Source organism: Mercenaria mercenaria, chromosome 3 (assembly GCF_021730395.1).
Source record: "Mercenaria mercenaria strain notata chromosome 3, MADL_Memer_1, whole genome shotgun sequence".
In the NCBI taxonomy this organism is placed as follows: Eukaryota; Metazoa; Mollusca; class Bivalvia; order Venerida; family Veneridae; genus Mercenaria; species Mercenaria mercenaria.
The window spans coordinates 37,801,374-37,827,526 of record NC_069363.1 but is presented as its reverse complement, the minus strand read 5'-3'; the positions used below and the strand labels follow the sequence as shown (position 1 = coordinate 37,827,526).

At 36.2% G+C, this 26,153-nt stretch overlaps 2 protein-coding genes across 2 annotated transcripts; one reads left to right on the top strand and one right to left on the bottom strand.

The window, feature by feature from the left end:
* Positions 1-1,697: 1,697 nt before the first annotated feature.
* On the bottom strand, positions 1,698-3,559 carry LOC123525050 (uncharacterized). Its single transcript, XM_045303741.2, has one exon. The coding sequence runs from the start codon at positions 3,417-3,419 to the stop codon at positions 1,899-1,901; it is 1,521 nt and encodes a 506-aa protein (XP_045159676.1). The 5' UTR covers positions 3,420-3,559; the 3' UTR covers positions 1,698-1,898.
* On the top strand, positions 3,483-25,092 carry LOC123525051 (SET domain-containing protein 9-like). The gene is made up of 6 exons (XM_045303742.2): positions 3,483-3,613; positions 10,124-10,395; positions 12,092-12,215; positions 19,614-19,729; positions 20,992-21,118; positions 24,066-25,092. Exons 1-6 carry the CDS (start codon positions 3,534-3,536, stop codon positions 24,169-24,171), a joined length of 825 nt encoding a protein of 274 aa, XP_045159677.2. The 5' UTR covers positions 3,483-3,533; the 3' UTR covers positions 24,172-25,092.
* The last annotated feature ends 1,061 nt before the right edge of the window (positions 25,093-26,153 follow it).

Genomic DNA, 26,153 nt, shown 5'->3' with positions numbered 1-26,153 from the left:
CTGCTAGTCATGACCAACCTCCCTATCAAATTTCAGGATCCAAGGCCCAAGGTTTCTGAAGTTATTGTCTGGAAACTGTTTAACTGTTACGGGTCACTGTGACCTTGACCTTTGACCTCAAAATCAATAGGGTCATCTGGTGGTCATGATCAACCTCCCTATCAAGTTTGTGGTCCTAGGCCCAAGAGTTCTCAAGTAATCATCCTAAAACAGTTGAACTGTTTCAGGACTCTGTGACCTTGACCTTTGATCTACTGACCTCAAAGTCAATTAGGGTCATCTGCTAGTCATGACCAACCTTCCTATCAACTTTCATGATCCTAGGCCAGAGGGTTCTCAAGTTATCTTCCGAAAATGGTTTATCTGTTTCAGGTCACTGTGACCTTGACCTACTGACCTTAAAATCAATAGGGTCATCTGCTGGTCATGATCAACCTCCCTATCAAGTTTTGTGATCCTAGGTCCAAGCATTCTCAAGTTATCATCCGGAAACTGTTAAACTGTTCCAGGTCACTGTGACCGTGACCTTTAACCTACTGACCTCATAATAAATAGGGCTTATCTGCTGGTCATGACCAACCTCCATAGCAACTTTCATAATCGTAGGCCTATGCGATCTTTAGTTATCATCCGGAAACCGTTTTATTGTTCCGGGTCACTGTGACCTTGACCTTAAACATATACTGACCTCAAAATCAATAGGGGTCATCTGCTGGTTATAACCAACCTGCATATCAACTTTCATGATCCTAGGCCCAAGCGTTCTTGAGTTATCGCCTGGAAACCAAATGGTCTACAGACCTACAGACATCTGCAAAACAATATACCCCACCTTCTTCGAAGGGGGGCATAATAACTACAGGTCAAATCATGGCAGGTAGTCAACACGGTGGCTGTATGTACTGTGGCAGAGTACCTGTGGTTTCCGAACAAACTAAGCCATTTTTTATATGGGACCATACGCCGCTTTTCATGGAATTGCACTTTGTGCATCATTGAAGGTTCCATGTGCACCGCCGTATGAATACATCTGCAGATTATATTCTGGTACTTATAACATACATGTGTAAATGTTGAGTTCTGCTCAACCCGTGGCTAGAGGGCGTGGACGGTAGCTTGCATTTCCACTACCGTCCATGAACAGGCTTAATCAAACTGAGCCTGCAACATTTTCGTTTATGTTGTATTGGGCGACCTGTGGTTTTCCACTATTTTACTTATAATTAGAATCCGACAACTTCCTTTTTTAGAAGTCAGGTGGTATTAACAGCTTGTTAGTTGTCACAGAGAACATTAACATTATTCAGTATCATACTCTCTGTACCATCAAAGCATTCCCTACAATTATCAGGCTGCTTCTGTTTAATTCATAGAGGATATTACAGGAGTGTCTTTTCATATTGAATTTATTAAGCAAGTTGAATAAAATAATAAAATGCGAGGTTCTGCCGAGCATTTTTTTCTATTTTATTCAACGAGTTTAATAAATTCATTGTGGAAAGTTATAAATGTAATATTCTTTTTATCACGTTAAAGTTTTCCTGCCGAAACATCAAGAATTCTACTTTCTTTAACTATTATAAACAAGTCAATTTCACCACCGTCTCCTATACTTCAACAATGTTGACATCAAAGCTTTACTACACTAGTGTATTATCAATTTTATGTAATGGCTTTATTTCACTCCAGCGATGTCAAACATGATAAATCCTACTTGTTGTAATAGAATTGACAAAAAGCATAATGAGCAAGAAATGTTAAATATATGACAGAAACTGGATTTGTATTTATACATATAACATAATTTAGTAAGAAAATTACAAAAATTAAATTCATTATGTGAGTTAAAATGAAGATTATAAATAAATTATACATTGTACATGCATTGATTTATCTATTCAAAATAGCTGCATTTGGTTTGCAATGTCTTGTTTTATTCTATTGTCCCACTGAAATTGTACGGAACTGTCAAACGTATAGTTTGATGCTCCAATGTCACTGATATTACCAGAGTCAGTTGTTTCCATTGTATCAGAGCTTGACTGTTCTTCCAATTCCTCTTTCTTCTGTTTTCCATGTAAGTTTTGCCTATCAGCACCTGAGGAACCTTCCCGACTACAGCCAAGTTCTAGACTTGCATAATCAAGGATTTGGTTTGGCAATATCCCTATTGGCAATTTTGACCAATCGACTGGTTCTAGGCATTTTCTCCAAGATTTTTGGCTCGTTTTCTCTTTCTTCATTACATCATTAATACACTGAACTTTCTCAACAGCATATTCCTGATTGTTATTACGTGCAGTTTTACATACTGACAGAAACTGTTTCAACTTCTCTTTCTGTTCCATATCTAGACTTGCATTATCAACCAACAGATTCAGCAACGATTCAGCATCTTTATTTCTCAAATGAAGACATTTTTCCAATAAGCACTTGTATGGAATGTCAACAGAACTCTGGAATAAATGTGGCTGCGACTTTGTCATTTTCTTTCTTTTGCTTTTATTATGCCAAACGAGTGTGTATAACCAACTACACAGTAGAGTGTTCCTCAAAGAAGATACCTCAGTGACAACTGTTGCCATGTAAAGCAAAAGATCCGCTAATATGTTAGTTTTCACTAACAGGAGAATTATTTTCTTCCAGATTTGTAAAACTTTAGGTGGAAGCAACAAACTTCCACTAGATCTTAAATCACCAAAACTGTAACCAAGACATTCTAATTGTTCTTCCGTCAAAATAAAGTAACCGTCTTCAGTAAGAGCCGGGCATGCACAACTACCAAGCTGCTCAAACATGTGTTCTATATCAGTAAGCAGCTGCTTGCAGGAAATAACCTCTCCTCCACTGATTTCTTGGAACATTCTTTGCATATATGTAACCAGTGAATCTTTCAACATGTCGACTGCTGCACTTCTTAATGAAGAAACACCAAAGGTTTCTGTTGTTTGCGGCTCCCAGAATTTATCTCTCAACCAGGTGAGTGCCCAGCATGATGCTGCTTTCAGCTCATTCAACGATGGTAAAGATCCGTGTGTTGCTTCATGTCGTAACTCTACAATCCATTCAGGTACACCGAACTTTGATGCAATAACATGCACCGGCCTGGCAAATGTACCTTGTTGACCCTTTTCTGTGATGTGATTGACAAACCTTATCACAGCCATACTGTATAAGTTACGCAAGTGTAACTCTCTTCCAACGGATGATACCTCTGTATCTGTACTAGCTATTTGTGCACTGATGAAAGAACATGTGCTGTCAACAGCAGAAGGAAGTCTGTTCATTGATCTACATTTCCAGACTGAAATTCTGTCAATCGCGTGCTTTTGTGTTATGACATTGTCGCTAAATAGTTCCTTATAAACATGTTCAACTTCATCTCTGTCTATCCACGGGAAAGTAACTAAATGAGCCATCAAATTGATGTTGTTTTGTGTTTACAAAATGCACGTGGGGATAGGTGCCTCCGTAAAAATTATAACTTGTGAGAATAGCATTCCACGCGCTGATACGACGAGAAAGTTACTGTCATGTTTAGACAGATTTCTCGTCGTTGGAAGCAATATAGATACAGATTTGTACCCTGGGTAGCTACGAATATCAACGAGAGGTTCTCAGCATATTTTCTTTTCATGTCATTTTTTTTTTGCTTGTAGTTCGTACCCGCGTCAATTCGGAAAAGGGCTGATTCGGACCGTGCCTGATTCGGACCATGAATGATTCGGACCGGGTATGACTGATTAGCGAAATCTAGCAGATTTCGCGAAATCTAATCGAATTAGCGAAATCTAGACATAAAATTTAAACTAATAAATATTTTTAAAAATCGTTTTAAGCTTTTATTAAAGATATAAATTTACGTGTATATGCCAATTTTCAAGAAAAAATATTTATATTTAAGGTGTCATTGCAGTCATTTGCTGTTCAATACTCCTGTAACAGACAGGAAGCAAAAGACAGATCCAACTTAAAACGTAAGATTTAATGTCTTTCCTCGACAGGATTTGTTAAAATTTCTGTATTTTCTTTAACTATTGTATGCTTTCTATAATATTTATTTTGACAAAAAGTACATAAATTCTACTTTTGAATTAGTAAGTTTTTGTCGTACATTGACTTTGATAATGACGTTTAATATATGTATACTTTAATCTACCCGCGATGTCACCAGTGTCAAAAAATGCAAAAAAAAAAAAAAAAAATACGAAGTTTTAACGAGCCGAAATATTTAAAGAAATATGTATTTGTTTACAAAACAGCGACTACAGTCTGAAAGTACGCACAATTGTCTGCAAATTGATATGCATAAGTCTTATGTTGAATATGAATTAAATTTAACACATGAAAATTGCAAAATCTAGCTGAGATGTCACAGCCGTGAAATTAATGTAACGTCGACGTTACGTTTGAAAACTAAATTACGTATATGTATTACAATTGTATCTGAATACCGCAATATAATTCACTGTCTGATAAATAATTTTACTGAATAAATATTATATGTACATCTATATCAAATATTTCCTTAAATATCGAAACAACATGATTTATGAAAACTGTAGTCCAACCACACCAATTAATCCCTGTAACGTCTAAACGGCTAAAAACGACGATAACGTCAGTTACGCTAATGTACGCCAACAATGAGCGTAACGTCTTATATGTCTAGATTTTGCCTGCCACATGATTTCTGCCAGATAAACTTTGGCGAAATCATCGTACGTTTTTCGTTTCAAAACCACCATATATATAAATATTTTTTCTTGACAAATGACAAGCAAATTTATAAATATATTCTTAATAAAAGCCTAAAAATATTTAGAAAGAAAATTCATCACTTTAGATTTTTAGATCTTGATTTTGCCCGACACTTGAGATTTCCGCACATACAGAATCGGGCAAAATCTAGACCAGTTTTCGCTTCAAAAACACCCTAAATATAAATATTTTTTCTTGAAAATTGACATGCACACGTAAATTTATAATTCTAATAAAACCTTAAAATGATTTTTAAAAATATTCATTAGTTTAAATTTTATGGCTAGATTTTGCCTGCCACTTGAAATTTCTGTCCATATAAACTCTGGCGAAATCATCACCCGTATACGTTTTTTGTTTCAAAGCCACATTATATATAAATATTTTTTCTTGAAAATTGACATGCAAACTTATCAATATATTCTTAATAAAAACCTATAAAGATTTAGAAAGAAAATTCATCACTTTAGTTTATATATGTTGATTTTTCCTGACACTAGAGATTTCCGCGCAGGTAGAATCGGGCGAAATAGAGACCCGTATACGTTTTTCGCTTCAAAAACACCTTAAATATAAATATTTTTTCTTGAAAATTGGCATACACACGTAAATTTATATCTTCAATAAAAGCTTAAAACGATTTTTAGAAATATTCATTAGTTTAAATTTTATGTCTAGATTTCGCTAATTTGATTAGATTTCGCTATTCAGTCATACCGATTCGGACCACATATTTTGGCTGATTCGGACCACATAGCTTGAATAAAAGTAGATAATGACCATATATTTTGGGCATTATCCTGTTATTTGGTCTGCAGACCAGAAACTTTCGGGTCTTATTTTCTTGTAATAATGTAACTTTTCTTGAAATTATTTATCGGTGAGAAATGGCGGTATATGTTATTGGGGACAAAAAGTAGTCCATCCTAAAAAGTAGTTCCTACAGTGTTGCAAAAAAGTCCCTAAAGTCTTTTTCATTTCTCTATAGTCTGTATCAAAAGACTAATGCTATTCATTCCGTAAAGTAACCGAATATAAAAACTACTTAAATGTCTGTTAACAGTCCAAAATTGCTTCCACAGCAAATGAACAACGAAATATAAAGACTAATGCAATTTATTCAGTAAAGTAAACCGAATATAAAAACTACTTACATGTGAGTTAGCAGTCCAGTCTAAAATTATTTCCACAGCAGATGAACAACGAAATTATATTCGGTTTACTTTACGGAATAAATAGCATTAGTCTTTTGATATAGACTATAGTCACCCGACGATATATACTCCTGGTATTTGGTCTGCATCAGAAAACTTCTATACAGTAACAAATTATTCCAATAGTCTATATCAAAAGACTAATGCAAATCGCGAAAATGTTTATATCCGCTCTCATCCCTGCACAAATTTGTCAGATAAGCCCACTCTAGAAATATATCTGGATTTAATCCATTGACATACACGAATGCAGCTGATAATAAACGATCAAAATGTTTAACACCTATCTTCCAAAACAGTCTTCTTATCAGCTTTGGCCACTTTTTAGCACCTCCAATAATGTCTTGTATTATCATCCATTGTCTGTAAATTTTTCTTCTGTGATCGCATGCTTCCATAGCTAACGGTCAGTTGACCAGAAATTGAAACTTGCAATCAAAATCCAGGCATATTAACATCTCTGTGAACTATGTTAATGGGTTCATTCTAAGTACATGATTATCTTTTGATCTGAACGGAAAATTATGGGTAAACATTGTCTGCAGTATGCCTGACCAGTGCTATACTTTAGGTATTTGGTCCGCTCAAAGAACTAAAAATACACAGAATGGCAACTGGGGATAATCCCGTGTCATCTCGTGTTAGAGCGTTATCTTATTTCAAAGCGTTTGCCGACTTGATCAGTCGTGATCAAATCAACAGGCGCTTACTGAAGTATAAAATTGGCGGTATGCCCGGCGCGTAATAAACCGAACCGAGTCCTTTTTTTCAAACGAAAACTGTTGATTTATTAGACTTCCAATCATAAATCATAAATTCATTCCTTCCCTGTGTAGAAAATACTAATAACATTAAAAAAAGCACCATTATCATTATAAACAATCGATCCGAAAGTAACCTAATTTAAAAGCGTTTGCCGACTTGATCCATCGTGATCAACAGACGCTTACAACGAGATCTCATTCAGTTGTCACGGGATGTTGGCGAGATTTTTGCTCTATATGCCTTTCAAGTTGCCGATCTATTTATTTTTATAGCTCTTTGGTCCGCTGTAAAAGTCTAGTTTCATAACAAAATATTTCGATGAAAACATATCTTCTTTCTAAAAATTCCACCCTAAGCCAGAAACACCCAATTTTGCGGACCAAGTAAGTTCGTCGTCGCTATATATACTCCTGGTATTTGGTCCGCGTTAAAAAACTTATATATTAACGAATTATTTTAAGAATGTCACCCCCAAAAGACTGCCAAGCCCCATTTTCTGAAAAAAATGCTCCCCAAAAGAAAACCCTTTTCCCGGGGGATACTTCCCCTTATAAGGCATTAGAATGAATCTATTGGAAAACAATTTCGTCTCTATATATACTCCTGGTATTTGGTCCGTGGACCAAATAAATTCTTCGCTGCTATATATACTCCTGGTATTTGGTCCGCATCTGAAAACTTCTATATTAACGAATTATTTTAAGAATGTCACCCCCAAAAGACTACCAAGCCCCATTTTCTGAAAATATGCCCCCCCCAAAGAAAACCCTTTTCCCGGGGATTCTTCCCCTTATAAGGCATTAGAATGAATCTATTGGAAAACATTTTCGTCTCTATATATATACTCCTGGTATTTGGTCCGCACATGTATAATTTATTATGTGTATTCCTACGCAACCTCACATGACCTCAACAGTGAATGGCGGATGGATACACTATGAATTTTTTTTAGAATGGCGGATGGATACACTGATTTTTTTACAGAACCAAAGCTAAACATATCATTTAAATGTTGTGGAATTTATTTGGTCCACGGACCAAATAACAGGATAATGCCATATTTTGACTGATTCAGACCACAAACTTTGATATAATAGTCAATAATGACCACATGTTTTGGATGATTCAGCAATGTTCAGAAAATGATGTGGATTATAGCTTAACAACATAAAATATACGCCGTACAAGCAGGTAAGAAGTTCTGACAAACTAAAATGCATCATTTATGCATTTAAAGAAGGACTTTAATTATTCTTTGCATCAGAAATTAAACTTAATACTCATAATTGTTATTTTTACACATGACATTAGGGTTGACGGAAAACTTAAACAATTTGGGCCGAATAAGCCAAGTAAATTTGGTCCGAATCGGCCATGGTCCGAGTCAGCCTGTATTCCGTCAATTCGTACCGAATTATAATTTGCTGCCCGCGAAAAGCACAGGTGCCCATCCAGTCTTGGTGCCCATATGGGTGCCGCCGCCCCCCTCAACCCCCTAAAAAAATGAGTTAAAAACCACTGTTTTAATCCTAAAACAAAAAAAAAATTGAAAAGTTTTTTTCCCTATATACTCTTATATGGAAAAGGTGCTCGTGTTGCCGTAACGCTGTGGAACAAACAAAATGTCCAGTTCAGTACCAATGCAAGGTATCCTGCTGCTTGACCCAGAATGTTGAAACTTAATAGGATGATTGGACATGCAGAGTAGATGATCCGTATTGATTTTGGGGTCACTTAGTTAAAGTTCAAGGTCACAGGAGTCTGAACATGGAAAACTGTTTCCAGTCAGTAACTTAGAAACACCTGACCCAGAATGTTGAAACTTCCTAGGATGATTGGTGATGCAGAGGAGATGACCTCTATTTATTTTAGGGTCACTCTATTAAAGGTCAACGTCACAGGGGGCTGAACATGGAAAACCGTTTCCGGTCAGTAACTTGAGAACCACTTGACCCAGAATGTTGAACTTCATAGGATGATTGGACATGCAGACTAGATTACCCTTATTGGTTTTGGGGTCACTTGATCAAAGGTCAAGGTCACATGGGCCTGAACATGGAAAACAAATTCCATTCAGTAACTTGAGAACCACTTGACCCAGAATGTTGAAACTTCGTAGGATGATTGATCATGCAGAGGAGATGAACCCTATTGATTTTGGGGTCACTCTGTTAAAGGTCAAGGTCGCAGTGGACAGAAAATGGAAATCCATTTTCAGTTTATAACTTCAGAACCATTTGACCTAGAACCTTCAAACTTCATAGGGAGATAGGAATAACAGAGTAGGTGACCCCTATTGTGTTAAGGGGTCACTTCGTCAAAGGTCAAGGTCACATGGGACTGAACATAGAAAACTCTTTCCAATCAATAACTTGAGAACCACTTGACCCAGAATGTTGAAACTTAATATGATAATTGGACATGCAGAGTTATTGACCCCAAATGATTTTGGGGTCACTTGATCAAAGGTCAAGGTCACAGCAGCCCGAACATGGAAAACCGTATCCAATTCATAACTTGAGAAACACTAGGCCCAGAATGTTGAAACTTAGTGGGATGATTGGACATGCCAAATAGGTGATCCCTATTGCAGCCAACCATCAGTGTCTCTTTGACTTTCGCTCTTCTCCCCTATTGATTTCTTGCATATACAACTATGCAGTGGGGGAGACATGCGCTTTTTTACAAAAGCATCTTCTAGTAATTATTGGTTCTGTAGCTAATTCTAGCTATAAATAGCGGCAGCCAGATTTAGCTATATAGCTAATTTGTTGCTATTCTGGGACCTGATTAAGGTTAAAAATGAGAAAAATGTTTGAGATAAATATATCTGTTCCCAACTAAGTTTAAGAAACTTTCCACTTTATAAAGCTTTGTTGGCACTACGAGTCAAGGTCATTGCAATACGTAGTTGAACTAGACTAAAACTGTTCTAAAAGAGTGCTGCCTGCCCAGCCTACAACAATAAAGCCCCTTTTCTTTGAGAACATCTTCAGTTATAAACAAGTACAAAAGGGGCAAAGATTTTGAATCCTCGTATGATGCTAAACTAAGCAGGAATACCGTCTCTTAAGAGTATGCATGTTGATTTACAATGATTGTTTTGTCTGCCATTAGCCCTGTAGAGTTAAGTGACTGATTTTAAATTAAGATGTTGTTTGTTAGTTTGTCTTGCCTTAAGGAAAACTCAAGAAAACTTTTAAAAGGTGGCATCTTATTTCCAATGGGGATCAGTTATACTATTAAAAAGATATTTCTTGCAAACACTAAAGTTGCATCAGGGATGTAATAGATATAGAAAAAATATAGGAAAATAACCTGTGAATAAATTGTCTTTCTGTTAAAAACTATAACTGTCTATCATGCTCGTTTTTCCTTTTCAGTGCACCAAGAATAGTACCATCAGTCTATGAAGACAAGATTGTTGCTGACGCAGAGGTTGAAAAATGTCTACTATCATTGTTGACAGCCTTTCACAAAAGTGGAAAACAGCATGCAACATTAACGGCAAAACATGTTGAGCATACCAAATTAATGTTAGGGGAGTGTGGGTTTTCTATAAAGAGGCGCCCAAGTCTGCTTGAGAATGGTGGTAGAGGAGTGTTTGTAGCAAGTGGACATGTACGGCCTGGCAGTGTAGTGGCAGTGTATCCAGGTTGGATTTTTGTCAGATCAAACCTTACTGTCGATGGATGATTTATGTTAAGAGAAGGGCAAAAAGTGGTCTCCCATTGTCTCTTAAGAGACATGGCCTCTCAAGCATCTTGACTGTAATTGTAGGTAGTAAGTTAAGTTTTAAGTTAAACGTTTAAATATTTTAAGAAACTTGCGCATTTAGAATTTGTTTTGCATTTTAATGTTTTGTTTTTAGAGAGCCAGATAAGCTGTCTGTTTGGGCATAAATTTGATTTTTGTTACTGTGAAATCAGTAATATTCATGGGGGACTAATTTTTGTTGATTTCATGGTTGAATGATTTCACGCAATTCAATCCAAACGTACAAGTAAAATTCCCATTCATTTTATTATTAAAAAGTTGAAATCCATGAATACATATCTCCATGAAATGATTTTACAGTATTTAATGACATTTTCATATTTCCTAGTCAGAAATATTTTTATGCCCCCAAAGGTTGGCATATTAAAATCGCACCGTGCGTCCGGTTAATTCTTGTCCTGGCTGTAACTCTTTCATCCATCAAGGGATTTTGAAATTACTTGGCATAAATGTTCCCCATAATGAGACGACATGTCATGCGCAAGACCCAGACCCGTAGCTCCAAGGTCAAGGTCACACTTGGAGGTCAAAGGTTATCATGGTCTGTTTCGTGTCCGGTCCATAACTCTGCCATCCATGAAGGAATTTTCAAATAACTTGGCATAAATATTTACCATAATGAGATGAGGTGTCATGCACAAGATCCAGACCCCTACCTCCAAGGTCAAGGTCACACTTAGAAGTCAGAGTTAACCGGGTCCTTTTCGTGTCTGGTCCATAACTCTGCCATTCATCAAGGGATTTTGACATTACTTGGCATAAATGTTCCTCATAATGAGACAACTTATCATGCGCAAGATCTAGACCCATAGATCTAAGGTCAAGGTCACACTCAGAGGTTAAAGTTAACAGGGTCTGTTGCTTGTACGGTCTACAACTCTGCCATTGATGAAGGGATTTTGAAATTACTTGGCATAAATGTTCCCTATAATGAGATGAGGTGTCATGCACAAGACCCAGACCCCAGGGTAGCTCCAAGGTCAAGGTCACACTGAGAAGTCAAAGGTTTTTCTTGTCTGGTTCATAACTCTGCCATTTATCAGGGGATTTGAAAATAATTTTAAACAAATGTTAACCATATTGAGAATGTCTGTCACGCTTATGACCCGGGTCTCTTAGGTCAAGGTCAAGGTCACCAAATGATGTGTGATTTTTTACGCATACAGCTGTATCATTCTTGGGCATGCTTCGAGGGCATTTGTCACCAATAGTGACAGCTCTTGTTCTTTTTTATATGCCTGAAGGGACATATTATGTTACGACGCCATTGTCTGTCCGTCCGGCTGTCTGTGTCTGTCAGTCCATCCGTCGGTTAGCAATTTCGTGTCCGCTCTGTAACTCTTGAAGGATTTTGAAGAAACTTGACACAAATGTTCACCACATCGAGACAACATGCAGAGTGCATGTTTTGGATGGCTCACTTTAAGGTCAAGGTCACACTTAGGGATCAAAGGTCGTACCTTCAGGTGTATATTGCTCCGCATGGCGGTGCTCTTGTTGAAACTACTTTTAATTTAATCATCATGTTTGCTGAACTGTTATACTTCCTAATACTTATTTTGAAAACTTTTAAGGCATGGTATACCATCCCTGGGAACCAGTGTTTTGGGTTAGCCTTGCAAATTCATTCTTATTTCGATGTGCTGATGGTGTACACATTGATGGTAAAGATACAGGCCTTTCAAAAATGATGTACAAGTAAGTGTAGTATTAAAATTGATCCTATCCATTTATTTAGTTGAAACAATTTTGCTCTTTCCTAAAACAACTATTTTAACTTTTTGTTTGTAACATCAGTACCAGGTTTGTCACGTATACAGTGAAACACCACTTGCTTGTGTGTCAGTGGCTTTAGCATCTTGGCTCAGTGGTGCAATTCATGTGGATATCCATACATGTATGTTTTGTGTTTGGATCATATGTTAGTTTAGCTTTATTGGGAGAGTGCAGATCTGCAGATCCCAGGGTTATGAGATTGATCCCAATGCAGGGCATATGATCTCCATGACGATTTGATAAAAGACATTGTGTCTGAAATCATTTGTCCTCCACCTCTGAGTCATGTGGAGAAGTTGGCACTTACTTGCAGAGAACAGGTTTGTACTGGTACAGCATCCAGGATCACTGGATAGGTTGAACTGCCCACCGTTACATAATTGAAATATGGTTGAAAAACGGCGCTATACCTGTTTGAATTGTTTGAAATCCTTGTTTGCTCATCCCTTTGTTGAGAGATGAAGGTTTTACTATTGTCATAATAGTATTTCATTTATTTAACACTTCACACTGGATGTTACCATGTTGATCAGTATTACTGTACTAGTTTATTGAGAGTTTATTGTGTTAAAATTTTGAACTGACTTCTTGTTGCAATACCAAAAGTTGCTACCATCCAATCTACCACTTAAATAGTGTATTCGCTAAGAGCCATATTTTGGGTCCCGTGCGATTGGAAAAAAGATTAATTGCGACATATACCATTATTCCGTAATGTCTTAAGTTCATTCTAAGCCATATCGCAAGTGTGAATTCTGCGACTGGACCGAGTTATGACGTCATCAAAATGGCGGCCTTTTTTTAAAAATTAGATATATCATCATCTTCAAATGATTGATAGAGTTGTTTGTTTTTGTTGCTGAAAGTGAAATTTGTTGTAGTTCAGAACGTCCACATGCATAATTATTAGCATTATATTATTTTGAATAAAAGGAACGTCATTTTTACAACATTAAAGACAGGGTTCATACGCGTCAGGGAAAAGTCAGGGAAAAAATTTTTTTTTCAAGGTCAGGGAATTGTCAGGGAATTTTACAAAATGTCAGGGAAATTTTAAAATTTGGAAAATGTCAGGAAAATGTCAGGGAATTTTCTAATCTGGTTAGGCAACAATTTGTAAAGGTTAAGGCAGTTTCTTCAAATATTTCCTTTTTCATGAAAGCTATCACACTTACAACAATTAAAGCATAATTTTTAATTATATGCATATATCTATATTCTACATATTTTTCAAATTCCATATAGAAGAAACTGAAAGGGATTTGCACCCCTTACCTCCTGAGCAAATCTGAACATTTAGTGGTTTTTATGCTGTTGTGCTGGATATGGGGCTGATCAGCTTGCTTACACAGGGTTTTCCCTCGGGTTTTTTATTTGGGAGTCCATGGACTCCCATGGCTGCTAATTTAAGGGTCCCTAATAATTTTTGGGGGTCCACAAATTATTGATCTTAAAAATTGACATTATTACTATAAAAATTTACCCTAAAACTGAATGAACTTAATTGTATCTTTTTAATTTAGATAGCAGTTGATTCAATATTTCGGAATGGTATCTTTCAAAATGGCATGTGCTTCTCAATTCAGACTGATTACAAAAGGTGTGATAGTCTTTTTGTTATGATTAAATAGCCAGTAATTACCCGTCGTGTCAATTATGTTGTTCACAGTTTTATCTCGGTTAAAGATAATACTCGATCCTTAATTAGTATCATAATTTCTGTGATTTATTAATATTTTTTCATCAAAATACTTTAAATTTATATGAAATTAATGTTGTTTAATAAAAAAATAAACCATTCGATCTTTTACGGAACATAACGGTAAATCTTAGATTTTAGCGGTGACAGTTAGCGCGGAGAGTAGTTTCCCTTTACCAAAATGGCGAACATCGATAACAAAACTTGTTTAGAAGTTGGAAAATGGTCTATACCTGTGTATAATGAGCACCCACAATTCCGTGATGGTCCCGTGGTAAAAACTGCGCATTTTACATGGGTATCTGCGCAAAGGATGCTTCAGTGCAAAGAGTTTCGTGACCGATTTTGCGGGTCCAGTGGGACGCAGAGGCACTAAAAAATGCGAGTTCAAAGCAGTAAAAGCGCGTCAGGGACGCAGAAACCTGCGTCCGGGAAAACCCTGCTTACATATAATAGTATGCAATACTGTCACTTAATTATGCAGGGCTTATTTTATGTGCGATATATAAAATTGAACATAATATTATCTACAATACCTTAAAGACATGCTTTTGCTACCAAGGTGTTTTGCATGGTATTATCCTATAGATGTTACTCTTTTTAATTGGTAATCAAATGACAATTCCATTTAATGTAATTTAGTAAAGCTATGTTCAGAAAAACAGTTCGATTTGGCTAATATGTTCAAGTTTCCAAAAGTAATTGCTTTATTGTCTATTGGTCATAACATAAAACATTTGTTGTTTGAAACAGTGTATTTGATTACTTTTTAATGCATGATAATTCATGTCATTTTGCTTGCCAATGTGTTTTGTATAATCACCAGCTCCATATCCAGTTGATTTGGAATAAACAAACAAATATTAAACAATGTAAATGTTTGTCAAAAAAGGAGGTAAGGGTTGGCTGTAGGTTTGGTGGAGGCCGACATTCTATTTTTCATTTAAAATTGAACCACTAAATGTGCACATTTTAAGATAACAAAAGTCATACTAGTGACTTGGTTTGTATCGTACCGAACCAAAAAGTCAGGGAAAAATGCTTTCATGTCAGGGAAAAGTCAGGGAAATGTCAGGGAATTTTGTCTGAAAGAATGTGTATGAACCATGAAAGATATATTATGTCCAAATTTCATATTTGAATATATGAACAATTATCACATATCATTTATAGAATTATAAAATAACCATGTTTGTGAGTATGAAAGGTGGTATGTAAGGTTTAAATACTACACACTAATTAATGTGTAAATATATTGTGCTTCTAAAACTCTGAAAGTTTGTTTGAAACAAATGTTGTTATTTTACACACATTTAATTATGATTGAAGTATACACAGTTAGTTTATATATTTAGCCAAGGTAAAGATGTTTAATGGGGATTTTCTAGATTTAGATCAATATGCATTGATGGAATATTTATGTAAAAGGTGAGCATAGTACATCTTTAAAGAGACGTGAAATAAAGGAAAACGTTTGTTGAAGTATTTTCTATGCTGCAACGTAATTAAATGTAAATCAAAAATAGAAACCTGTTGATAATAGTCTAATAATAATAATCTTACATAATTGAAAACAGTAATAATAGATTAGACAAACTTATAACCAAAAGTACAATCATCTGGCAGGGACTTATACTCACGACCCTTCAAATTTGTATATTAATATACTGTAATATAATTCAACATGTAACTTTCTGAGTGAGTGCAGTATTTTCTTTCTAGTGACCTCTTCTCTTGCTATTTAACACAGCTGGACATAACTATAGAATAAAAGTGTATAATTATATCTAATTTATCTTTCACATTTATAAGTTACTTTCTACTTTTCATTGCACTGGTGTGACATTCATGTCTTCGCTATTGACCCAGTCAAATTGATGTGCCATCGCCAAACCCTTTAACCATGAAATATCACTCTTTCGTAATATATACACAACATTCATTGAAAACTGACATGATGTCTGTGGAGCATTTCAGAAAAGAAATGTTTGAGCCGCTGCATGAAACACATGAATGAATTTGTTTCTAACATTTTCTTGACAATGTTTTAAGATATGTTCGTTAATATCTTCTCTATTGTTTTATACCTGTAAATATGTATCAAGATGTCTGATCACAACAATACTAAGCTCTAGTAGCACAACTTTGCACGATATTGAAACTAAGTATGGGTATGATATATTAAACATACGGTGGTAAAATGTGCCCTAGCGCTTATGCAACATTCTTTTCTACCATTCGAGAATGCATTTAATATGATGATCGCGATTTCTCTGACATAGTGACTTTGCATCTTGGTAAAGAGATTGTGATAGAGCCGCGTCAGTAGGGACACAATGGATTGCGCTAAAATCAGATACGAAACGATTATTGTTGTAAGAAACAAATATGACTGAAAATACACAAACGCCCCTAGTACTAACTAGAAGTGTTATAATGATTCTTTTAAGTAACAATAGCACCGCAATGTGGAGCAATATACGCCCGAGGGTGTGGTATGTGACCCATAAGTGTGACCTAGACCTTTAAGCCAGCCATCCAAAATATGCACTCTGCATGTCATCGTGATGTGGTGAATATTTGTGCCAAGTGTCTTTAAAATCCTTCGAGCTGTTCAAGAGTTACAGAGCGGACACGAAACAAGAGTCATATTTGTGAACATTTGTGTCAATTTCTTCGAAATCCTTCAAGGGGTTCAAGAGTTACAGAGCGGACACGGAATTGCTTACGGACAGACGAGACGGACACCGGCGTCAAAATATAATACGCCCCCTTCGGGTGAAGAAAAAGAGTGTTTGTTTTTTTTCAAGACAGGCAATAGCGAAAAAAAAATAGTTGTTGAAAGAGCCTAATGCTTTGTCGTTGAAAAAATACAAACAAATCAAAAAGTCTTACAATATTTCAAATACCTCTAAATCTGGCAATAAACACAAAATATGCCAGACTATTGTTGATGAAACTCAGGATTAGCAATTCAGTTTTTGGACGGAAAGGTTAACATACAAGAACTTTCCTCTACATTCTTTAGGGAAAAACGATACTCATCCCTCAGGCTGGTACTCAGTTTCTGCTGATAATCAAGATCCTATTTGAAAGTCCATAATTTATTATTACTATTATTATTATTATACCAGATTTATATAGCGCCCTTTTCATGATAAACACGTTCAGTGCGCTTTAAATATAGCAAAATTCATCCTTTACTAGTACAGACACAGCGATCTGACCAGACGGACAGAATGAGATAAAGCCCCCGAACAGATAGAGAGGAATTATATTTGGATACAGGCTGTCTGGCTAACTTGGCCTAGCTCTTTGCGAATAGAAAGTCTGGTTCTTTAACGTGCCCGGTGCATAGCACCGATACACGCGAAGCCATCTTTCCTAGGAAGAACCAGTACAGGCCTCTTAGTTAGGTGGGAGACACTCAAGACCATCTCAGAAATTTCCAGTGCCTGGACCGGAATTCGAACCCCGGATCTCTGGATTGACAGTCAATCGTGTTACCACTAGACCACCGGCCCATACATATTACATTGCATGTTATCTACGTTGATTGACTCTTAGTCCTTCCGCGGAAAGCAAGCATGACAATTTGAACATGTCAAGGACAGTAACTTTCCCAACTCGTCACAGAATCTTATGTGCTCGACTCATATATGTACGCATACATCAACAAATCTATTGCAACTGTTCGCGGTTATAACTAATAACATTTACAGGTTGCAGCCGGTGTATTATACATTAAACGTCAAGAAGTATAGTTATATATTTATGTAGACTACTCTTAGCCCATTAGAATCAGATAGCTAATAATAACCGTTCTCTAATTAGGTTGTCTATATTCCAAGACACTTTGTGAATGGTCGCCATATGTCAAGAAAGACACTTTTGATAGCAAAAATTCTTTCGTAGAACCTTTATGAAAATTCTCCAAAAATGTTATTAAATGTTGTGCCAGCCCTTGACAATTGACAAAATTATCACAGAACTTTCAGGAGTTCTCAGAATGCCAGACGATGGCAAATATTTCATCACACAATCGTGATACCCATCATGAAAAGTTTCCTTCTCACAAACTGGGCTAAAATGACCGACATAAAATAAAGGTAACAGTCCGAACTATGGACTACGGAAAGTTTACTGTTTAAAGACTCCATTATTGTTCAATAAAGTTTTGAGATCCTATAGAAACTATTAATCCTAACTTTTGAAAGGCTTCTATCAAAATAAAACATATCTATCGGGAAAGAAATGTTAAAAGAAAGGTAGGAATTCTAATCATTGCATTTAATTGAGTGCCAATGTTTAAGGTCATTTTGGAGTTCAACGCGATATGAATGGTGGGTCAGCAAACTGGTACAGTGTTCATGTGTAGCACAGACATAAAACACACATAAACAGCTACAGCACTATTTGAAAATGATGATATTAATATATTTTGATGGTATAGCATTATACCAAACAAATATATTCATCAAGAAAACAATCTATTGAAATAAAGTGGGTGGAGTAATATTTATTTTTATCATTTCACATTATTGAATTGTTTATATACTTCAATATTGTTATTACATTGACAACACATACCGGTATTCTAGGATGGAAAGCTAGAGACAATATGATGAAGTTTTGCTGTGTAACATAAATAAATTATTATAATGAATTGCGCAAAGTTATATTTTCAAACTTAGCCGCCATTTTGATGACGTCATAGATCGGTCCAGTCGCGGAACTCAGACTGGCGACATGTCTTTTTGTGACGTTCAGACATGGTCTAACAGTTTGGTATATGTTGCCATTAATCTTTTTTCCGATTGCACAGGATCCCTGTTCTGAATACACTAAATATGCATGTAAACCAGGGACTAGAACTGTTTCCTGCTGTAAAGATTTTGTCAATTGATGTTATTATGTCTTGCCCCCACTGGGGGAGACATATTGTTTTTGCTCTGTCCGTCCATCACACTTCATTTCCGATCAATAACTAGAGAACCATTTGACCTTCTAACCTTCAAGCTTCATAGGGCTTATGGAGTAGATGACTCCTATTGTTTCTTTGGCCACTCAACATGGAAAACTGTTTCTGATCAATAAATTGTGATCCACTTTACTTGGAATGTTGAAGTTTCATAGGATGATTGGACATGCAGAGTTGATGACCCCTATAGATTTTGGGGACTCTCCATCAAAAGTCAAGGACACAGGGTCCTGAATATGGAAAACCATTTCTGATCAATAACCCGAGAACCACTTGACCCAGAACCTTCAAACTTCATAGGGTGATAGGACTTACAGAGTAGATGACCTGTATTGTTTTTGGGGTCACTCCATCAAAGGTCATGGTCACAGGGGCCTGAACATGGAAAACCGTTTTCAGTCTACAACTTGAGAACCACTTGACCCAGAACATTGAAACTTCATACTATTAGGATGATTGTACATGCTGAGTAGATGATCCCTATTGCATTTCAGTCACTAAGCCAACCATCAGTGTCTCTTTGATTTTCGCTCCTGTCCCTGATTCACTTCTTGCCTATTACTGCTGTGCTTTAGGGAGACATGCGCTTTTCTACAAAACCATCTTCTAGTTTCACCCAGTTTTATTTGATAATTAATAGCTCATGTTCTAAGAGAGACAGTGTGCATGGGAAGTTGATGTGTGATACAACATGGCTTACTGAGACACCAGTCAATCCTCTAGCTGTGGGACAATATGTCAACAACCAGTCTAATAGTGAGCCTACTTTATATAGATTTAACATTGCTTTGAATTAGAAAGTCAATTTGATAACTGAGGAGGAGACACAACAGGTTCTCAAGAGTTCCCCAAATGATGGCAATTTTAAAGTTTAAGAAAAAACAATGAAATATATATTTTGACATGTTATAAAACTGATTTGCCACTATAAATCAATCAAAACAACTAGTACCAGAAACAGTACATAAAGAAGAAGTATTTACATCATGTAGATTGTTTAAGAAGATAACAGACCGTTCTCAAGTGTGGTAGTTTCAGTTTATTGAATACATCTACAGAACTAATTGCTCGCAAAACCACTGTGACAGTCTTCCTTATAGAATCTCATGGTTTTACTGGTATTCTTCAAAAATTGAACACAAAACAAAAACTCCCACTGTTAATACAGAGACCAGATTTAAATAAGTTATATGTGTATAATCAGTATTGAATGAGCTTATAATGAGCTTATTTAAAAGATATGAAGAGATATAAAAGTTTCAAGACCTAACCTCAAGCTGTAACACAGACCAGTAACTTTAAGTGTTGCTCCAAAATTAAGAGGGAAAAATTGTTTATAAAAGAGGTTTGGTATGTCATAAATGAAGCATGAAATATACAGCATCTCAAGAAAAATGGAAAAAATTCCCATCTCACAAGTTTCATTTATATTGCCACTGCCGTAACTGAAATTACCATCCATAACAGTGTATGCATTTTTGGCTGATAGAATTTGAGGAAAATTAAAGTCTGAGGAAAGGTAAGAAATTGTTTCAAGGAAAAGTAGGTCAAGGACAGGGTCACTTGAATTAAGATTGTAAATATTTTCTGATCAATAACTGTAGAACAACTAGACCTGTAGTTAGACATACAGCTGCCCTTGGCTTCTAGATGACCTGTTTGATTTTTATGTCAGTAGGTCAATGGCTAAGCTAACAGTAAACTAAGACTGATAGTGATTAGCCTGTATATTTCAAACGTTAGATGACCCCTATTGTTTTTGTGTCATTAAGCCAAAGATTAAAATCACAATGTACTAGAACCTGAAAATTATATAAACTTGTTACTTTTGACATGCTTCCTCATGGGACATAATCATTTTACAAACAGTTCTTGTCAAAATGTTGAAACTCAAAACAATTGCATACAAACTGTTACTAAATATATATCTATCTTCAAATTGCCATGAATCTTTGATATCAGATGGTTGACCAGTATGATCTCATTACTAAACCAAATTGTTTTGTTTACATTGATAGAATATGAAGCAAATGTAGCATACCAAGAATTTGATATATCATCAGACTTTCCAGTGGAGTTGAGACAGTATATCCCAAATACAGAGGCCAGACTTCATCAAGACATGGAACACACATTTTATAATAGGTAATACTGCAGCTTCACAATTTTATATTCACAGAAAATCTTTGTAGTTGGGCTTTTGTTTTGTTTCTGGGCTCCCTAAGGTTTTTCTTGTGCAGTAACTTTCTGGTGGGGATAGTGAAGAAATATGTTATACTAGTAAACTAGTTTGAACTCTCCAATGGTGTTTTTTTCACTGACAGGTGCAAGATTGTGCCCTTCTGTGTTCTGTCTGCATATACATTGTATATGTTTGTGTCTGTTTGTTACCTCTACTTTATTATTATTGCATTTGTTTGTGTTAATGTTTTTTTGGCAGGTGTTTATTTGTAAATTATTTCTAGCTTGGGCAGACAGTTGGGTAGAACCACCAACAGTCAGACAGCCTCTTGTTATTAAAGATTGTACTTTTACTTAGGCTCAGTCGCACAAGTCTGAGCCTGGTGGCTCACTCTCAGCTTGGAAGTATGTTATTACCTATTATTTATTTATTTGCAGCTGAATTTGTGAAAGGTTATAAGTGAACTTCTAATACAGTGCAAACAAAACATGAATGTTCTTCCAATAATTTGCATCTATGCAATTATTAAGCTAGTGACAGTTTTTCAAGTTTTTAGCTCACCTGTCACATAGTGACAAGGTGAGCTTTTGTGATCGCGCAGCGTCCGTCGTCCGTGCGTGCGTGCGTCCGTAAACTTTGCTTGTGACCACTCTAGAGGTCACATTTTTTCGTGGGATCTTTATGAAAGTTGGTGAGAATGTTCATCTTGATGATATCTAGGTCAAGTTCGAAACTGGGTCACATGCGGTCCAAAACTAGGTCAGTAGGTCTAAAAATAGAAAAATCTTGTGACCTCTCTAGAGGCCATATTTCAATATGGATCTTCATGAAAATTGGTCAGAATGTTCATCTTGATGATATCTAGGTCATCTTCGAAACTTGGTCACGTGTGGTCAAAAACTAGGTCAGTAGGTCTAAAAATAGAAAAACCTTGTGACCTCTCTAGAGGCCATACTTTTCATGGAATCTTTAAGAAAATTGGTCAGAATATTCACCTTGATGATATCTAGGTCAAGTTCAAACTGGGTCACGTGCAGTCAAAAACTAGGTCAGTAGGTCTAAAAATAGAAAAAGCTTTTGACATCTCTAGAGGCCATACTTCTCAATGGATCTTCACGAAAATTGGTCAGAGTGTTTACCTTGATGATATCTAGTTCAGGTTCGAAACTGGGTCACATGCAGTCAAAAACTAGGTCAGTAGGTCTAAAAATAGAAAAACGTTGTGACCTCCCTAGAGGCCATATTTTTTAATGGATCTTCATGAAAATTGGTGAGAATGTTCATCTTGATGATATCTAGGTCAAGTTTGAAACTGGGTCACGTGCGGTCAAAAACTAGGTCAGTAGGTCTAAAAATAGAAAAACCTTGTGACCTATCTAGAGGCCATAGTTTTCATGAGATGTTCATGAAAATTGGTGAGAATGTTCATCTTGATGATGTCTAGTTCAAGTTCAAAAGTGGGTCATGTGCCTTCAAAAACTAGGTCATTAGGTCAAATAATAGAAAAACCTTGTGACCTCTCTAGAGGTCATATTTTTCAATGGATCTTCATGAAAATTGGTCAGAATTTTTATCTTGATGATATCTAGGTCAAGTTCAAAACTGGGTCACATATGCTCAAAAACTAGGTCACTATGTCAAATAATAGAAAAAACGACGTCATACTCAGTTCAAAACTGATCAAAATCTTGATGATCTTTAGGTCAATAGGTCAGGTGAGCTATTCAGGACCATCATGGTCCTCTTGTTAATGTTTTTTAGCTTGACTATACGAAGTATGGAGAGCTATCCTACTCGACCCGGCGTCAGCTACCTTCCGCGTCCGCACTTTGGTTAAAGTTTTGATGCACTTTCTCTTTATCTTTGTTATTACTTGATGGATTTACTTCAAACTTAAAATAGTTGTTCCTCATCATCTCCCACATCATATGACACAAGGGCCATAACTGTTGCACCAGTATTTCATGATTTATCCCCCCTTTTTACTTAGAATTTCAGGTTAAAGTTTTGATGCACTTCCACTTTATCTCAGGTATTACTAAATGGATTTAATTCAAACTTAAAATAGTTGTTCAACATCATCACTCACATCATATGACATAAGGGCCATAACTCTTGCACCAGTATTTCATGATTTATCTCCCCTTTTTACTTACTGATAGTTTAAAATATCCCGGTATGTATTTGCATGTATTAAAAAAGAAATAAATAATATGGAAAATGTTGAGTCGAAATTTATTATTTTTTGTTTGAAAAAGATTTGATGAAGCCTTCATACTATTTGTAAACGTTACTGGTTTATCAAACGGGTGCACAAATCGAACTTCAAAACAAGCACAACCTATATACATGTGACCCAGTGCTTCCCTAGAGACAATATGGCGTCTTCTGACGAATACACGCTGGTAAAAAATACTAAGGGTCATTAATCTAACTAGTCCTTAGTCAAGTTAAGATTCCAGCGTATTTTTTTTCTATAATTCTGGTCAAGTAACTAGTCTTCATTGTTGCTCATAATAAATTAAGTATTTCTGAGAGTTTTTCAATATTTTTATGACCACTACCATAGCTGTAAGTCTTAAGATAAATACGGTGGTATACCATGGTATATACCGCGGTAATTAGGAAAAAACCGTGGTATACCGCGGTATTTTTTTCAAGGCGGTACCCAGTCCTAGTTTTGATACACTTGATCCTTATCTCTCTTATTACTTAATACTTTTGACACAGACTCAAGCTCTTATCCAATATCTTCATTCACATTGGAGTCATTAAACACTCCAGTGACACCTCCAGCTTCATCAAATTTTCCCAGTTTCACTATCCAGCATCGAAATAGTCGAGCGCGCTGTCTCCTGTGACAGCTCTTGTTATAAATCATGTACAGTCAGTCATTGTTTTTTTTTTCAGGTTACTGCGAGTAGTTGTGCTTGTGTCCCTGCGTGATATTACAGTGGGTGAGGAAATATTTTCAACATACTACACCATAGTACAGAAAGATAAATCTGTGTCATGAGAAGCCTGTATGTTTACTGTCATCATGGTGAGGACATACCAAGTTCGCAATCTGTAGCAGCATAGAACCCAGAGAACTGAGGTATGATGTATATTTACAAAATCATCAAGCAGGAGAAACCATTAGTGCTACCATATAGTGCATGGTCATTGTTCCTTCATGTTTCATGCCAGGAGGTAGTGCAGTATGCAGCATACATAGCACTTAAAATTGTTTGCAGAACAACAGCAGTTACTGAACTGACTGAAACATCAAGTTGTGGATATCATGTGATATGAAGCTGTTATGACATGATAAAAAGGAAGTTGTTTGTTCGCTGAAGGATTTTCATAGCAGATTATAGACTCATAAACACAGGAGAGTGGGAGAGGGAAGGTTATTGATAGGTACAATCATCTTTGACAGACTACAGGATTATTTATAAGACATTAATACTGTGAAAACTGTTGATGTAGGTGAAGAAAGGAAGAGTACCTAAGAAGTTGAAGCAGTGGTCACTTGTTTTAGGAGATTTCAAGGACAGGGCCCTCTCTACATTTTGGGGGATTGGGGCCGGGGCCCTTGGAGGGGGGAATTTCGCGTCGTTTTCAAGGGAGGGGGGAATTCATTCTGGAGATATGACATCTGAACATAACCCCTTAAATTAAGGTCAATTGAGTATTACAGATATCAAACTAATGTGAATATATCTGAAGTATTGTACAGAACATAATCTATTGAAAACAGGCAACTTTTATTTTCTTTTATTAAATCAATTAGGTGACATCCAATCGAGGTTCACATGTCGTCATTAACGGAAGCACTAGCAGTATCCACGGACATTGTCTCAGCAGCAGCCGGAGCAGTGCTTCCCTTCGTCATATCTACCTGATTGTGCATGTCTGGCCCTGATGAAACAGCGGTGTCCGTGACAGTAGTTTGTTTTTTGAGAGCATGCTGCTTAAAAAGCAAATCTATTTTTGCGCATTTCGCCCCAGTTGCATCTGTGATCTTTTTACTGTATGATGTACATTATGCAACATTTTTTTTCAAAGGGAAGTAACTTTGCATACACGCACCCGGGGAACTGAAAAACGAGCGTATTATACGGATCAGTAAAACCAGGGGTTCCACTAGACCTGAAAACCAAAGAGTCCCGGGACCCTTGGGTCCAAATTTTGAAGGGTCCCTTTTCAAAATACAAGAGTCCTGCCCCAACACATCGATACAATTGACTATATTTTCTTATAAAGTAATACTACGTAATTAATAGCTACTACAACCAAGAACATGTTACAGCATAATAACAATTTCTGTTTCAGGTCATATAATCTCATATTGTAAATAAATTTTTATCAAAATTCATTTTAATTTGATGAGGTTTTTCTTCAATATTTTTGTTTGTTAGCAGAAAAGTGCTAAAACACTCTGTAAAAATGTATCCAAAAACGTACTATCTGGATACTGGTACACTTCTGGAATGTCGTCTGAAATGTTGTTTTTTGCCAGTTACTTGGTCCACTAAGGTAAACCAGAGATAGTTCCTCAAATAATGATGCTACTTTTCATTAAAAATTGCATTGAAAGTCAAGTTTTTAAGTGAATTTTGGAAAAATTGCATATGTCATCGGGTGTAATTAGAATCGTGAATGGACATTCTATACTTATTTTTACTTTCCAAATTCATTTAAATTTGTGGATTTTCTCGTTGAAGTTAAGGTACAATCATTAAACAATGATCTAATTTAAAGTTTGCATGAAGAAATCTTGCAGGACACTTTTCACATGCTCGGTAATCAGCTGGTCGCTTAATTACGATAATTTAATAATTGGCGCCTTTTTTGACAGTATGCAGGCTCAATACGGGTAACGCTTTATCAATGAATTAATGTTAACACTTCATTGATTCTCATTACCTATGTGCACTCGCCGTGACGTAACTTGCTGATAAAGAAAAATCAGCGTGGCATGTCCACAGGATAAAGGGCGGGAATTTAGCAGAA

Excerpts from the sequence above, each read along its gene's own strand:
- LOC123525051 (XM_045303742.2), top strand. The coding sequence starts at position 3,534 with ATGTTTAGACAGATTTCTCGTCGTTGGAAGCAATATAGATACAGATTT. Across the intron at positions 10,396-12,091 it reads TGTAGTGGCAGTGTATCCAG|GCATGGTATACCATCCCTGG; the intron begins GTTGGATTTTTG and ends AAAACTTTTAAG. Across the intron at positions 12,216-19,613 it reads CTTTCAAAAATGATGTACAA|CTCATGTTCTAAGAGAGACA; the intron begins GTAAGTGTAGTA and ends GATAATTAATAG.
- LOC123525050 (XM_045303741.2), bottom strand. The coding sequence starts at position 3,419 with ATGGCTCATTTAGTTACTTTCCCGTGGATAGACAGAGATGAAGTTGAA.